This window comes from Sceloporus occidentalis, unplaced genomic scaffold (assembly GCF_023333645.1).
Source record: "Sceloporus occidentalis isolate IW3139 unplaced genomic scaffold, rSceOcc1.0.p SCAF_293, whole genome shotgun sequence".
Taxonomy (NCBI): Eukaryota; Metazoa; Chordata; class Lepidosauria; order Squamata; family Phrynosomatidae; genus Sceloporus; species Sceloporus occidentalis.
In genome coordinates, this window is record NW_028317273.1 from 665,535 (window position 1) to 683,508 (window position 17,974).

Genomic DNA, 17,974 nt, shown 5'->3' on the forward strand with positions numbered 1-17,974 from the left:
ACATTAGACATTAACTTAACTAAAAACGGCCCGAGAATGGTAAACCAGGGTTAATTTTCTTTTCCGGAGTCCCAGCCGCTTTAGCGTAGAGATCGTTACTTCTATTTCCTGCTCCGTTTCTTGTTCCGTGACGCTGCTATTGCTTAAATATAATTTCTGCTAATTAAAGAGGTTATTTTCAGTAACCCCATTATCCCGGACGAGGAAAAGGAGAAGTCGCTGCGCCCATGAAGTTGGTTAATCATTATTCTAACTTTCAATAATAGCTTTCTAATTTTGGGTGTATGCCTGACGTTAGCATCTCGGGGTAATTACTTCTAGATATGTGGCTGCCGTTTCGGTGCGTGAAAGGCGCTGCGATTTCCAAGAGTTAATTACTCAACGTCCGCCAAAAAAACGATCATTTTATAGATTTGGGAATTAACGTGAAACATAGAATTTGACAGCAGACGAGACCCATTCGGCCCCTTCTAGTCGCCCAAGACTCTTAATCAGTAGTCGGTCTCATCTAAGATTTAGGAGCCATACGCTGATCCCATGCGTGTTTAACTTTCTTCACTGTATTAATCTCTACCACTTCAGCTGGAAGGCTGTTCCACTTATCCACCACTCTCGGTAAACTAAAATATCCTTACATTCCACCTCCTGCTTTGTAATAAATTCCCCTCCTATACTTTAAGGATTTAGGTATATACCACGTGATATACTTACTGCAGATATGTCACGCCCGACATGGGCTATAAGCATGCGGGATGCTCGTGTTTTCTGATCGCCCCTTAAAGTATAGGTCTGGACTTGCTAATTTAGCACATTTTAGGCTAATGTATTGTTTACATGCCATGAACGTTGTATAATGTGTTACAGGAAAATCCGCCAATTGAAATGAATGGGATTGTTGTCCCCCCTGCGTGCACACGGGGGTCTTAAACCGAACCCCCGCTCATCGTGTGCCCCCGAGCCGGCGCTGAAGCTGAGTGGTAAGTGTATCGGCCGAACATATCTCCTGCAGGCCGTTTAGGTTGGGGGGCCGGAACGGGACGGATGCATTCTCTAGAATCCCCCCGTGCTTTTGCAAAAGAGGCACCACCGAGATTTAAAGGGACCGCGCGGCATACGGTTGCTTAGAGAGGTCATTCGCATCACGTTTAATAGCGATAACGAAGAAAGTGAAACGAACGAGGAAGAGCGGTGCCGAGACATGCCGAGGGGACGCACTGATTGGCTGCGGTGTGAATTGCCATCACCTCGTCACATTTCTAGTGACCTGTTAAAGTTACGTATTAACCCCGCGGCTGACCAGTCACATACTGGATCTTACTGGAGAGATTTGGTGTTTCTAAGCCATTTCCTTGATTAAATGTTCGTCCTGTGTTATACGCAGAGCGGTGTATCTGTATTATACGCAGAGCGGTGTATCTGTATTATACGCAGAGCGGCGTGTATCTGTATTATACGCAGAGCGGCGTGTATCTGTATTATACGTAGAGCAGTGTATCTGTATTATACGCAGAGCGGCGCGTATCTGTATTATAAGCGGAGCGGTGTATCTGTATTATAAGCGGAGCGGTGTATCTGTATTATAAGCGGAGCGGTGTATCTGTATTATACGCAGAGCGGTGTATCTGTATTATACGCAGAGCGGTGTATCTGTATTATACGCAGAGCGGTGTATCTGTATTATTCGCAGAGCGGTGTATCTGTATTATTCGCAGAGCGGTGTATCTGTATTATACGCAGAGCGGTGTATCTGTATTATTCGCAGAGCGGTGTATCTGTATTATACGCAGAGCGGTGTATCTGTATTATACGCAGAGCGGTGTATCTGTATTATACGCGGAGCGGCGTGTATCTGTATTATACGCAGAGCGGCGTGTATCTGTATTATACGCAGAGCGGTGTATCTGTATTATACGCAGAGCGGTATATCTGTATTATACGCAGAGCGGTGTATCTGTATTATACGCAGAGCGGTGTATCTGTATTATACGCAGAGCGGCGTGTATCTGTATTATACGCAGAGCGGCGTGTATCTGTATTATACGCAGAGCGGCGTGTATCTGTATTATACGCAGAGCGGCGTGTATCTGTATTATACGCAGAGCGGTGTGTATCTGTATTATAAGCGGAGCGGCGTGTATCTGTATTATACGCAGAGCGGGGTGTATGTGTATTATACGCAGAGCGGTATATCTGTATTATACGCAGAGCGGTGTGTATCTGTATTATACGCAGAGCGGCGTGTATCTGTATTATACGCGGAGCGGTGTATCTGTATTATACGCAGAGCGGTGTATCTGTATTATACGCAGAGCGGTGTATCTGTATTATACGCAGAGCGGCGTGTATCTGTATTATACGCAGAGCGGTGTATCTGTATTATACGCAGAGCGGTGTATCTGTATTATACGCGGAGCGGTGTATCTGTATTATACGCAGAGCGGTGTATCTGTATTATATGCAGAGCGGCGTGTATCTGTATTATACGCAGAGCGGGGTGTATGTGTATTATACGCAGAGCGGTATATCTGTATTATACGCAGAGCGGTGTGTATCTGTATTATGTGTATAATATATCATTATATCGCGGCATATTGTTTTGCGCTCTGTGATGAGCACATGCTCGTTTAGGTGTGACGCAGTGAGCTGGTAGTTCGGCGTGTCCGTGTTCAGCACATGTATGTAGCCGTGCTGGAGGAGGAGGAATCTGTTAGCATCAGGCCGGCTCCCCCTCCTCTCGAGGTCCTCAGTCTGCAGCAGACGCCTCCTCTCTGTGCCCTGCAGAGCTCTGAGCTCTATCTGCCGCTCTCTGGGCTCGCGTTCCCCGCTCCCTCAGCTCGCGTTCCCCGCTCCCTCAGCTCGCGTTCCCCGCTCCCTCAGCTCGCGTTCCCCGCTCCCTCAGCTCGCGTTCCCCGCTCCCTCAGCTCGCGTTCCCCGCTCCCTCAGTTCTGTCTGCTTGGATCCCTGTTTGTTCCTCCCCAAGATCTGGCCCCCGACGACTGTCAACTGGTCTCTGAGATTTGTCTCGGCTGCTCCCAGCGTGCTGTCTGCCGGTCCCTGACAGGTGATAAATAACACAGGTAAAGCGGGGATACAGGGAGGGAATCCAAGGTAGCGTGTAAGTGGGGATTCTACTCTGCAGTGCTGTACATTTGTCTTTTAAGAGATATATATATATATTATATGTTCCTCTGTGTGTATATATATATATATATATACACACACACGTCTGGCTATATGTTCCTCTGTATGTATGTATATATATATGTGTATGTGTGTGTGTATATATATATATATATGTATGTATGTATGTATTTATACAGTGCTGAAATGTATGGATATTACACTGCTGCAGTATATGTTAGTGCCTGGCTGTAACAGAGGGTACGTGGTTGAGACGTCAAACATAAGTAACTTCATATAGTTGCAGTTTACGGGCGTTGAATGCATGTGCTGGGGCGTACAGTGACACCGAGTATCAGGTGTGTAGAGTAGTTGTACTAAGAGAGGATATGCCTGTATTTATTGCCTGTGGTTATAAATGAGCTTTACAGACTGATATATAAATATTAGGGTCTGTCTACCCTACAGCAGCTCGCACCGGAGGACCCCCTTATGGTAGGCCGTGTGCCAGCGTGCGTGTTAATACTGTTTATTGATTTACATAGCGCCGTCATATACCACAGTGCAGTGCAATGGGTATAAAGAAGCCCGAGCGATATGCCATTTAGCCTATGGGCAGCTGCGTGCTTAGTTATAGAATGGTGGACCCAGAACTCATACAGATATTCCGTTCCGGTTTAGGTCCCATAGTCCTTTCGCTTATACCTTTTGCCTTCTAGTAGGGCACTTGTCTATGTCCGGTTGCCCCTACGGCACTTGACGGCCATAATTTGGCTATTGGGACCCCAGGCCCGTGTTGTCTCTTCCGTGTCCTACTTTTTTGGGACACTAAGGAAAGGAGCAAAATCCGCTGTGAAGTAGCAGTTATCACATTATGGCAACGTCGCCGGGCGTTCTGGGTTGGCCACCTCCAGTTAACAAGAACAACATTGCTTCAGGGGCTTTGCTAATCCGTAAAACAACCATGCGCGGATTAGTCATTCCGGGGTTGTAGATCTCGTTATATGTAAATTATCATCACCATTTTTTTTATACGGAGCCAAAATAATCTTGAGTGCTCTACAAAGCACGTAGCTATAGTTACCATACTGCGAGTCTCTCTGAAATGTGTTCGCTGGCAGATAGCGGTGGGATGAAGAATTAACCCATTTCATTATGAAGGACAAAACTCCTACGCGAACAGAGGCCACCTCTAAACACAAAAGAGGGCAACGGCCACGGTTAGACAATTGGTAAGGTTTGGAGCTGTCGTAACGGTAATGTTGGAAGCCGGACTCATACCCCAGTGCTGATGTTTAGAGCCGGACCTTTATGTTACTATTGGGGTATAGGGGAAGGAATCGTTCCATTCTCCTGATGTTTGAAGAAGAACCTGACCTAAAAAGAGCTGGACCACAAAGAAAGCTCTCTACAATCATGTATGTCATGACCCTTGGCTTAATCAAACAATGACCATGATCATTCCTGCTTCCTATTGTCCGTCTTGCCCCAAAATGTCCACTTTTGTCCGCGTCAGTTGTCCTGCACCCAAATATCTCATCACCCTTTGGCTGTTTCTACTTCCAAAGATCTCATGTGAGTGCACTTTGTTTAAGCTCGATAGCATACTCTGTAAAATGATCTCCCCATTGTTGATAGAGTCTCTTGATGTCAATCCTTTAATACATGGTTTTAGGTTCTCCACAGATCAGCCGAGGTGGAACATTCAGTGCTTGTTGTTCTGTACTAATGACAAACTTACCTCCTCTTATGTAACAAGAAACAGGCGACCTGATAAGGAGACCTGAGAACCCGTGAACCTACGTGTGAAATCAGGGTCAGGACACGTTAGACACTCCAGCCCCCGTGGTCTATAACCCCATGGGTCTCCATAAGCATCTGGCTGAACATTCATGTTCTGCGGGTTGTCCATGTCAGCCAGGATTCCGTAAAATCCTTATACATGTCCCGTTTACATGTGTGTCGTCTAAGCGTAGGTATCAATGACCTCTTCTGGAGGGTGACTTTCGGCACCTACCGCTGAACCGAAAGACAGGTGGGAGAGTTGAATATGCCGGCACCGTAGGAGCCGAAGGTGATAATCTTTGTAATGCCAGGAATTCCTGGCACTTGTATCCTTATTAAGTTTCAAGCTGTTTAATCCGCTACAGACAGAAAACCTGACGGGGAGGAGGCTGTGAAGGAAAGGCTTTTACCAACACAAGACATAGGTGTATAAATAGCCGGTCTTGGGAAAAATGACAAAATTGCATTGGTTGCCATGGTCACTGCATTACTTTAAACCACATTGCTCATTATATATGTCCCCCTAAGGCCCCAAATGGCCTTATGCAGTAGCCAGTGAGCCAGGTACCTGGTGGTCTACTGTGAAGGAGATGTTTGACCAGTTGCTTTCTATGCTCCTGGTATCTTCACCTCGACCATTGTATCATAGATTTCTACGCTCACTTTAGTAAATAGATTGCTGGCGGATTTTGTATTTGCCGTTGATGTGAGATTATGCGATCAGAGAATGTGCAAGCTCAGCGTGGAATCTCCGCAGTTTTGGAAATCGATTATCAGTAGATCAGGGATCCGTTTCATTTGAGTGACAGTTTAATTTACCGCCGTCTGGTGACGCTGCCTGTAACATGTGTGTCCTATAGCCATGCCGCTCTCACAAAACACACAGCAATGGCTCTACCGTGTACCTGAACATAACGCACGGTCACGGGAATATCACGCCTATATAGACCATATTAACACCCTTTTTTATGCTACCCCCAGCTGTGTTATGTGTAGTGAAGCAGAACGTCATTCTGCCTGCCTATACATATCGCTTTACCCTTTGCTACTATAGTCATTCTAATCAGGGACAGGACCCACTTCCCCCCCTCTACCAAGGTGTCAATTTTGTGCACTTGCCCCTAATGTAATAGATCTACAGAATCTGTTCACGCTCTGTAAATATATATTAATATCAAAAAAGTAGGTTTCTAATAATGTATGCGGCTGGGGAAAAAAGTTACGCGTTGTGATCGGAACAGAGCTCAGAATTAAGGATCTATGTTATCTCTATAATGTTCTGTGCGGACCTTTATAGAGAAGTGAGCGTGGAAGTCGCACAATTGCCCGTTCTGCGTCTCTGTTTCCTGCATGGGTTTCGTTTGATGGCTCCATCTCTGTCACCGCACAGGATGTGCACCGTATCTATACAGCGCATGAGACAGGAAGCTTCTCGCTTTGTGATTCCGACCCTGTTAAACATGTTCCCGACATTAGATCGTATGGGCTGCACGCTGGTTATGTAATGTATTAGATGTATTTCGCTTCCATGGTAATTGTCTCTCGTCTCCTTCATCGTGTCACAAAGTCACTTCCATGACTGACGTAAGTGTCGCAACAATGGAAGTAACTTGTCTGATGCTCGCTACAGGTTATGCGGAAATGTGGAGGTGTCCACTGCGTGTTGGACGGAAGGCGACAGTGACAGATGGCCACCAAGCCCATGGATTTATTGGCAGAGCTTCAGCTCCTGGAGAAGGCATCTACCCTTGAGCGTCTTCGTGCGGCCAAGAAACGGAGAGAGCAGCAGCTGAAGAAGTGGGCACAGAACGAGAGAGAAGAGGAGAACCGGAGGAGAAGGCAGCAGAGGGCCAGGATTAAGACCCCGACCAGGAGCAAGAGAGTATCATTCCCTTCTCGAGTCACGCTTCATGAGGCATGCTTGAGGAACGACCCTGAGGAAGGTATGTTTTAAAGGGTGGAAGACAATGAAGCAACTCAGGCATTTGATGTATGTTCTCTATCAATTATACAAGATAGGGCTTTAGTGTAGGGCGTAGTGGAATTGTGAGTGGGTCAATAAAGGAATAATAGACCTCCTGTTACACCTCCAAATTTCCAAAGATAAGAATATCCTACTTGAGACTTGTCTCGCATCCAGGATCCATTAGGATTGTTTGCAGTGAGAGCAGTAAAGATCTGAGATGCACGGTCTACTAAGAACACTCTATTGTATGTAATGACCAACGATGGGTATGTAGAGTTACACAGATGAATATAAATTCTGGTATGTTGGATGAATTTGCAGTAAAAGTAACATTTTGTTTTATTAAAGCAGTAGTACAGGGTGATGGACATATTTAATAAGCTATTTCATAATGTTTCTATTTGTGTGTGGAACATATGTTTATAGTGGCTACATTTTCCTAAATAGTTATTAAATAATGATATAATCTCATGTACTGCGGGGTGAATCAGGTGCGTGTCCCAGAATATTTGTTCTCGCCCCAGGATGTTTTACTAAAAAAAGAAAAACACCAGGCAGATTCCGTGATTCCGTGACGCATCTCTTACTGGTTTGGGACTGTGGGTGTGAGGCAGGGGTGATGTTGCTCTAATGAAATGATCCTCCCCCGGGAAGTCTCCAAAAACTGGGTCGTTCTGTTCTTATAAAGGGTGTATACAAAGTATACAGCTTCTCTCCATAGAAGTGTATTCAACATTATACAATGCGATCGCAATGAGAAAAGTAGCTTAGGTCAGAAACATCATTTATTTCCATGTAAAAAAATCAGATTCGACTTGACAGCATCCATTACCTTTTCCTAGAACCTCAATTGATGTTCTGTATAAAGACTGCCTGTAATAAGACTCGACTCCCATGAGGCTCGATCACCTGAGGTAGAAGCTACAGCTCTGTAGTTGCAGTTTCCTTCCTCCTCTGTGGCTGAAGTGTCCCCTTCGCCACCAGCATACATATTTACACACACACACACAAACCCATGGTAACATACACACATATACACTCATGCTAACACACATGCATACTTACACATACAAACGTACATATATGGTATACATGCCTACTAAAACATTTACACATACACATCCATACTGACACACACATGTTTACTGATACACACTCACACGAACACGCATTCCTTCTAATACACTTACATATACATATCCATACTAACACACTCATGCTAAAACACACACTTACTCATACATAAAAACATATACACACAGAGACACTTTTACCCTCTTAGCCCCTTACGCTGCCCAGACCCTTCCTTCTTGTTGTGCATGCTGCCTCGCTTTCACAGTGGGGTCAGGTCAGATTGCATTACGTGACCCTGCTGCGTCCCGGCTTTCATGTGAGGGCCACGCTAAGTTGGACCAGCCTTGTTTAAGGACTTTTGGTCCAGCCCCTGGGGCAATTGTTCCCGTCCCCTGGGCCAGTCTGTCCCTGAGTGTCCATTTAAGGGAAAACATCACTTGATCAGCTCAGTCTGGTGTATTGCAAATAATAACGGGATGCTCTAGGCTGATTTTAGAATAAGGTCCTGGGCTTTCCACCCTGATGGGTGCATAAATACCACACGTGCCCCCCAAACTACCATGAAACAGTTAAAAGAGGAAGCACTGCAAGGGAGCGATCATCAGCGTGGGACGTTGGTATGTCTAAACCTGTTCACATCAGCAGGTTGGCGGATTTCACCTGATGTAATCACGACATGCTTAGCATCACAATAATACACAGAGTGATATATAATAGCCAATGCTATACAATAGCTGAACATGCAGAGGGTGGCGTGTAATAACATAGCGTCATTAAGATGTAGAGTTGTCCCGCTAGCGCCCCGTGGGCTGGATGAATTATGTATGACAGTGTAAATCACAGAGATTATAATTTCAAATCCTCTACATTATAATCTAAAGGCATCACACCTCCCTCACAACTCTTGCTCATGCCATGCTGTCCGTGTTATAAGAGTTCGAATACTTTAGCGTGATCATCTCAGTTTAAATAAATTCCTAAAAGACGTAAGAATATACAATGGACCATTAATAATGTCCTTATACATTGTGTGGAAACTCATAGGTGCGGCTGAAGGTCCACCACCAAGCAAAGGTCACCTTATCATATGATGACTCTCTGTGCCCGGTGCTTTGGCAGAGAAAGGGTTATAGAAAGAACAAGGACGCCTCGCTGTTACTAAACTCGTAAACCTTGGTGAAGCTGGTTATGTTTGGTTTGTTGGGAACCGGAGTGTGCAGGTTCATGACAGCTAAGGACCAGATCTCTGCTAGCAAAGGGGAGAGGCAGAGCCGGCACATGGAAACAGAGCTAGTGACGCCAATGGAACCGAGACACAGCACCAGACCTCTAGGACAGGAAAACAGAGCACCAGACCTCTGGGACAGGAAAACAGAGCACCAGACCTCTGGGACAGGAAAACAGAGCACTAGACCTCTAGGACAGGAGAACAGAACACCAGACCTCTAGAACAGGAGAAAAGAGCACTGGACCTATAGGACAGAATACAGAACTTGTCACTAGTTGATAGATATACAGATTGACAGGTCTAGAACATAAAAACTGTTTGTGGCACTTACTATGCAACAATTCAGAGTCTGGATCCGCTAGGACTGGCATGCGTGGTCTAGTACTTGGGTCTGGGACACAGATCCCGGCACCTACAAGCCCTGGACACAGTATGGCATGTTTAAGGCAGAATGCTTAGCAAAGTAATATTGGCAACCTTCTCATAAACTTCTCCATCTCTCCTGCAGTTCTCTCCCTCCTCCAGAGTAATGTGGATCCCAACCTGTGCAATGAAGACGGTCTGACTGCTCTGCACCAGGTACAGAGACGACACCTCATACTGTCTAATATCACATCGACATATTTACCATACCGGTCTAATATCACATCGACATATTTACCATACCGGTCTAATATCACATCGACATATTTACCATACCGGTCTAATATCACATCGACATATTTACCATACCGGTCTAATATCACATCGACATATTTACCATACCGGTCTAATATCACATCGACATATTTACCATACCGGTCTAATATCACATCGACATATTTACCATACCGGTCTAATATCACATCGACATATTTACCATACCGGTCTAATATCATATCAATACATTTACCGTACTGGTCTAACATCACATGAATACGTTTACCATACTGGTCTAATAGAGCATCAATACTAAATGATACTACTATACTACATATGTACCATATCACTCTGATACCCCACTAATACATCTAATCATACCATACTGCCTATTATTGCTCTGATGCATAAATGCCATATTGCCCGGATACCCCATTGATCCATACACTATACATCCCAACACTGCTCCGATACATATACTATATTGGCCTAAAAATGCATGGATAATGTTGTTCACAGTAAACGTCTATATCTTGGGCATCCCTTACTTTTAACTTTTTCGGATGCTGGACCGCTCAGTCTGGAAGGGATGCTTTTTGAGGGTCTTTAAGCACCATCCTCGAAAACGATGATAGGTTACTGCAGGGTGAAATATATGCAGAGTCTCGTGGGTTAAATCTGCGTTTCACAGGCTTCCCAACAAAAAAAAATTCCCAGCTAACACATTCCGTGCCCCCTCACGCTGCTTTGTGCCTGAAGACAGCCATTGTGTCCTGCCCACTGTCTGTCTAATCCTCTGCCGACTTCACAGAACACAGCTGTGGGGGCGACGGTCTACGAAGTGGGTAACAGATAATAAAACGCTTTCGTCTCTCGATGACAGCCACAGAACAAAAGCTGGGTTTTTTTACGTGTTTCAAGTACATTACTGCGTGCGGTAGTCACATCTAACACCCTTCTGGGGAAAGAGACAAACACATTAAATTAACCCATACATTTTTCAACAAGACATAGATGCCAAATGCCTCGAATCAGCTGGTCAAGTCCCAACAACCAGATGCCATCTAGTGTTCAGATTCTGGGTACTGCATGCACAATACCTGAATTTGGGATGGTGCATGCGCAGAAGAGGGGGACATAGGCAATCCAAGTGTGTAGCATAGGTCCTTTTCCCTTGGCCAAGGTGCCATGCTAACGCTCTACTATTTTCCCAAATAAACTTTTTCTGGGACCATATGTAAATAAATCACTTTGACCTAATTCTCGGTCATTTCTTAGTCATAGCTAAATATAGCTGCTGCCGTCTCCAAGAAATGGTCATTAATGTCACGCCGAATAAGAGAAAGTGTCAGTTTTTTTGTGAAAAGTAGGGTTTTAGCCTTTAAAAGGTTAATCAAATCTGTGGGGGAAAGGGTTCATATTTTAATATTTTAAGTGTGAACCTAAAAATAAAGTAAAAATGAGTCATTATGTAGAGGAAGGATGCAGTCACCATAGCAACCAGTGGAATGGTCCTGCTTGTTCTCAACTTTCACCAGTTTGCATCAGAATCATTATTTATACATAACCCATACATCTTTCTTGCACAGATAATATGTCTTCTCTGTTCCCCGGTCTCAGGATGAATGGGCAGATCATTAGGGTCACAGATATTCCTCTCTGGTTTAATGAGCATTATGATTGGTTTGAATGCAGGCCATTTCCTAATAGCTTTTTTTTCTCCTGGGAAGTAATGGTTTTCCTAAAGGCCTTTTTGGTTGCCATCATTGGCGAGTCGTTCATGAAAGGGTTAATATGTGTAGGCTCTATGGGCCAGCTCCCAGAGGTCCTCTCAGTCTCCCCCTGGTCCTTCTCCCCTCCAGTGCTGCATCGATAACTATGAAGATCTCCTCAAGCTGCTGTTGTCACACGGGGCCAACGTCAACGTCAGAGACAATGAACTGTGGACCCCTCTCCACGCGGCAGCCACCTGCGGTCACACTAACCTGGTGCGCATACTGATCCAGCAGTAAGTATTCAGACTGACGCTACTCACTACCACTATACAGTGCATCATACTTGGACTCAACAACCAGTGTTTATTATCAGCATTGTCCTCATGCAGAGTACTATCTGAATTATTGCTATACAGATACCCAGCATCACTATACAGCACTTTTATGACTTTGCACCGCAGTTGACTTTACTTAACCCTTAACTATAATCCTTTCACCCCATCCTTGGTGTATAGATACTCGGCAGTATGATATAATGCAACATGAGTGTATCCGTATCCTGATGCAGTGTGGTTACAATGCAGAATACTCTTAGTGGGGGATACTTGGCATCGCTGTATATTTCAATGTCTTCTGTTTCCTATCCATTATCAGTGGTGCTGACCTGCTGGCGGTGAATGCTGACGGTAACATGGTTTATGATCTATGTGAAGACGAAGCCACCCTTGACGTTATTGAAAGCTGCATGACTTATAAAGGTAAGACGTGGCAGACGGAACACTTGGGGTTTTGTCTGATGTGGTCTAAAGAATTTCGAGACTTCATAATACTTCCGTTTTACCCCCTCTTCACCAGGCATCACACAGGAAATGGTTAATGAAGCCAGACAGGCTCCAGAGAATAACATGCTTGATGATGTCAGAGCTCTCATAGTAGCCAGACAGGACCTGAACAAGAAAGACAGCCAAGGGGCCACTCTGGTGAGTGGTGTGATGTGCCACATGCATCTGTTTTGCAACAGAGAAGAGAACCATATAAGAACCAGACCCATTCAGCCCATCTAGTAAAGACAGACCTTACACAGTCATTGGTCTCGGCAGGAGCCATAAGCCTATCCCATGCATGTTTTATATCTCTGACTGTATTAACTTCTCCTTTTCTGATCCTGTACCACCTATCCAACATCTACAATCCCCTAGTCTTTCCTGATAATTTTATCCTGCAAACCGCTGCATGTATGCATTAGTGAAGCTGACATGGCCGAGTGTGCTATCACCTTTGGCACCCAGTCCTGCCTTAGACCTATCTGCTGCCATAATACATGGCACTGCCACCCATTCTTAGGTAGACACTCTCATGCTACTGAAGGATGGCCATTGCTTGCATTTGTTTTACCTTTCTTAGTAATGTAGCCAGGAGTAGCCGTATTAGTCCATTAATGTAGATACAAAGTAATAGAATGTTGCAGAATTACAAGATCCTCCAACATTCTGTTACTTTGTATTTTAGCTTTCCAAAACAAACAGTATAACATTGCCACCTTGTGGTTGTTTATGCATACTGCAAGCCTAACTAATTTGCTTTGTAATATTTAATTTCTGCACCCATCTGTTTAATTTGTTTACTTTTTTTTTTTTTTAAATGCACCAAAATCCCAGTTTGTTGCCAAAATGTTATGAACAGAAAATGTTAAATCTGCCCCCTTTTGCTTCTACTAGCTTCACATAGCTGCCTCCCGGGGCTATGCAGAGGTGGCTGAGGGCCTACTTGAGAACGGAAGCCAAGTGGATGTGAGGGATTCAGACGGCTGGGAGCCTCTGCATGCCGCAGCGTTTTGGGGTCAGGTAAGAGTTGCACCTGCTTAGCATGTCCCGTTTAGAGATGTGGTGCATATTTCTTTTGTTTTCTCTATGCTGATGATTACATTTCTTGATACCTTTTATAGATCTATGTAGCAGAGATTTTGGTGTCTCATGGTGCCAGCTTGAGCACTAAAACATTCCTGGATGAAACTCCTTTGGGTAAGTCCATCATGACTCACTCCTCTTCCTCCAACTTTCAGGGCATATACCTTATTCTGCAGTATATACCACTTATTCTACCATTCTCTCTCACATTGACTATGTCCATATTGTTGCCACCAGATCTGTGTGAAGACGAGGAACTGCGATCTCTGCTCCTGGAGCTCAAGCACAAGCACGACCTCATTATGAAGTCTCAGCAGAAGAACAAGTCCTCGCTAAGCCGCAGGAGCTCCAGCACCGGGAGTCATGGGTAAGTCGTGGCAGTTTAGAAAGCAAGAGGGCGAAATGGACCTGCTTGAGATTAATGAAGCTATTTGATAGGGATTGATCCAGACTTTAGATTTGCCATGTCCATTGAAGTCCAGCTCCATCACCCTCGCTGATTGCCGATCTCTCTTCTTCCTTGCAGTAAGGTTGTACGCCGGGCCAGTTTGTCAGAGCGGACAAATCTTTACAGGAGAGAGTACGAGAAGGAGGCAGTGGTGTGGCAGTGTCTGGTGTCTGCCGAAGACCCCGACACAACACAAGATGAGGAGGACAGCAGCCCAGACATGCAGAGGGTAATGTATATTTAAGGAATTAAAGTTACTTGGACCTCATATCTTTTTTCACTTTTGTGGCTTGCTGGTACCCAACTCTAGTTGACAAGGCCTTCATAAGTTCAGATGTTCAGTATCTTCTCTTTGTTAGCACAGACCTTAAGGACCATACACTGGAGCCGTAGATTAATAGATAATCCTGAAATACAAAAAAACGTAATTGTTAATAGAGATGAAAAAGGAGAATTTTTGTTCCATTCTCTACTATAGAGCATGTGAAAAAAAAGCAGAGGACATTAACTGGTTCTAACAATCTATAACATATGAATGCTTAAAACGCACGCGTATGTGTGATTTACATTAAGACGCCAAACTATTTTAACTCCTGCTTCACCTCTTGCCTCAATCTAGTGAATGTTAGCTTGAAGCAATTTACCCCATCTGTTTTTACGATCACGGGACTCTTCTGCATTCCTACCATGACAAAGGTGCTTGAAATGTATAGCCATAGGGTTCAATGTAATTCCTCATTACATTAAATGTACTCATAACACGGATACGTCAGTCTTGCTCCTATAAGATGTTAATTACTTGTGTAGTTATTTTATTCACCAAGTGCCAACATATGGCAGTAGGAGAGAAGAACACCCCTCAATTGTATATTTATTTAACCCCTTAATGACATAGCCCGTACATGTACGGGCTCAAATGCATTGTTTTCAATGGGTTTAGGGGCCTGCACATTGTCCTTAAGGGGTTAAAGCGGAATGAGGGATGGGATTCCTGTGCTCCAGCTACATTTGGACCTTCGCTACAGTCTCTTGTGATGGATCCGTTGTAGAACCACATCGTCAATGTTTGATTGCCATGAATCAACAAAAGCCACAAAAAAGCAATCCCTCTTTAGATTTCAATGGATTTGGGGGACAAAAACTAGTTTTAAAGTAAGATTTCACGGTTTCCCAGAAAGATATTGAAAGGAAGGGGTCTTCCCTTTTTTAAATATGCATTTATTTTTTTATATTTATATTATATATATCATTACAGTTATCCTTTAACTGAAGGAAAACAGAAAATCGTACAGAAATACGTTAAAGTTATGAGCTCCCAGAACACTTTCTGTGACCCATTTACGGGTGTGGGTTTCCACGCTCAGCAACTTGGAACAGCTATTGATTCTTGACGGGGTGCAAATTTCCTGGGTACATGTGTTCTGTTTTCTAAGGGAACATAACCATCATGTTTTGGGGTCTTCTCAAACATTAGGGTATAACTCAAGCACCTAATGTATAGGTTTGTGCAGCCTGTAAGGACTTGATTGGTGTGTATGAGGGACATTTTAAGAATGTTGATACCGGACAGATAAAGAGATGAGAACCCCTGCGGGCGATATATATATATATATATATATATATATATATATATATATATATATTGTGACGGTTAGTCATCGTTGGAATTCAGGATATTGAATAAAAAATTTTACTGGTGAGTGGGGTGGAAAAAAATGCTGCAAGCTGAAACTTAGAGGATCTTTATATTGAGGTATCAGGGGTTCATGGGCTTAATCGGGGTGTAATAGGATATAATAGGGTGCTTTCTAGCAAACATGCTATGTATTTTATGCCATTCTTTTTGATGTTATGGAAGAAGGTCAGTAAGTTCTGTAAAACATTAACTGACACTTCATAGCTGTATAGAGGAAGGTTTGCAATCAGCCCAGTAGCCTAGCAGTGTCCAGGACCGGCCCTTTGTAGCAGCCTAGGGAAGCCAGCTGTCCGGCACCCCTCTACTGCTTGCAACTGTTTGCTACCACATGGTGGCGCCTCTTACCCGCGTGGTGCTTTAAGTGGCCTTCTATGTCTCCTGTGTGGTAGGACTGACCATGCCAGTGGTCCTCCTCAACTTGCAAAACAACCTTTTATCATCACTATGTATATTGATGTGTTATGGCCATCAAGATGATGACTGCATGGTTCATAGAAGTACCACCAAAGGGATAGATTTGGGGTTGACTGCACAAGTTATAGCACTATTACTTATTTTGTCATTTTAACAAAAACAATTGATATATTCTGGATCAGTTTACTTTAAAGTGTCATGTTTGATGTCAATGCACCGATATAGGTAGCAGTAGTACTGAACCCAATATCATAGCCTATAGCTTTGCTACAGTAGTATTGTATGATGATCACAATCCTATATTTTTTTTCTAGAGAGACATTATGGATTCTACACCAGCCTTAGGACCCATGGACAACTTTCCAGAACCTCAATACAGGAACGGTTATTGCTCGCCCCTTCCTCCTTTCTACTGTCCTCCATCCATCACAGACAAATCTATTCCCACCCCAATAACCAATGGTAACATCAGCCATTCTCTTTCCGCATATAACTCTGGACCTTTATGGAGCAGCGTTCTGAACCAACCCCCCATCACCCTATCAGAGCTAAAGAAGCAAAGGGCGGCAGCCAAGCAAGGAAGGTACCCTTTATGGTGTAATGGCGACTCTCAGCAAACCGGTGCCATAGACTACCCTAGTGAACCTGATGCTTCACCTTGGTGTTTTAATAGCACCCCTGTGTATTATACCCCAACCAGTGGAGATCCCCCCATCCTCAGATTAAAGTCCCCCATGGAAGATGACATAGAGGACGAGGGCAAAATTCTAAGATGCTGTCGGATATCCTAAAATCCATTCAAAATGTATCGGCTCCTTGCAGAAAGACGTTATCTATAATCCAACTTTCCCCTGTTTGAAAGAGCCTTGTGTAACATACGCAGGCATAGAAGTAAACGTTTACATACCGTAATACAGCATAAGATGTAAGATACTGGTTTCTGTCTGCTAGGGGGAAGCGTTTTGGCATTGCACACGCTCTTCAAGGGGAACTATGACCAAGTAGATATAAATGTATATTATTTTTATTATTTATTGTTTTATATAGCGCCATCATATTCTGCAGCGCCGTACAATGGGTAAACATGAAATAACAAGTAGTAAATACCATAATACCATTTCGATTTACAGGTAAGGTTGAAGATCACACTACTTGTTTAAGGGACAGCGCTTCACCTGGGGGGAGAGGTGGGATCTTTAATTTACATCTTTATTTCTAGTTAATAACAAAAATAACTATAGCGGTATTCGCCTAAAACAAAATGTAGATGTTGGTTCCTTTTATTGGGCCAACCAGTTACATAAACTTGCAGGACCTCAGGATTCTCTCCTTCAGTCAAACCCCACAGTTTCCCAGGTACAGTCATTAGCGGCAGCAGGAAGTATACCGTGCAAACAGAAATGACTTCCCCCAGTCTGCACAAAACAAAAAACCTGATTCATTTTTAAAGTTCTTTAAAGGTGTGGAAATAGTTACAAATATGTCTGAATACAGCCAAATGTTCTTCATAGTGTCAAAAATATATTCTAGATATACCTTAAAGTACTGCAAGAACAGTAAACTGCAGTATATTGTATCTGTGTTTTACGCAGAACAAGGTATACATGTATACAGATGAACCTATGTGTACCTCGATATATACAGAACAGCCTATATATCTGTATATATATATATATATAGTGGCCAATGTATACTTGTATATAAAGAGCCACGTATGCCTGTATAGCCAGCTATGTCCATCTGTAGGAAGAACCGTATGGACATGTAAATAAACAGATTTATGTAAACATGTATATACAATTCTAGAAGAATGCCTTGTATTTATATTTCAGATTATATATATGTGGCTGGATGTGTATATCTGTATATTCCAATGTCTCTGATATATGCTTAAGGAAAAAAAGTGTAAGTTTATCACAAAAAGCAGTCACACATGCCATACTAATTTGATAAAGTTTGCCCTCCCAGCATTTTTTATTCTG

General features: G+C 43.5%; 1 protein-coding gene across 1 annotated transcript; it reads left to right on the top strand.

The window, feature by feature from the left end:
* Window positions 1-6,592: 6,592 nt before the first annotated feature.
* Window positions 6,593-16,783, top strand: LOC149275228 (protein phosphatase 1 regulatory inhibitor subunit 16B-like). Its single transcript, XM_089504872.1, has 10 exons — window positions 6,593-6,848; window positions 9,682-9,752; window positions 11,675-11,820; window positions 12,182-12,285; window positions 12,383-12,507; window positions 13,246-13,371; window positions 13,473-13,548; window positions 13,672-13,801; window positions 13,961-14,111; window positions 16,307-16,783. The coding sequence occupies exons 1-10, from the start codon at window positions 6,593-6,595 to the stop codon at window positions 16,781-16,783; spliced, it is 1,662 nt and encodes a 553-aa protein (XP_089360998.1).
* The last annotated feature ends 1,191 nt before the right edge of the window (window positions 16,784-17,974 follow it).

Coding starts and splice junctions, on each gene's coding strand:
- LOC149275228 (XM_089504872.1), top strand. CDS start 6,593: ATGGCCACCAAGCCCATGGATTTATTGGCAGAGCTTCAGCTCCTGGAG. Junction 12,508..13,245: donor ACAGCCAAGGGGCCACTCTG/GTGAGTGGTGTG, acceptor TGCTTCTACTAG/CTTCACATAGCTGCCTCCCG. Junction 13,802..13,960: donor TCCAGCACCGGGAGTCATGG/GTAAGTCGTGGC, acceptor TCTTCCTTGCAG/TAAGGTTGTACGCCGGGCCA.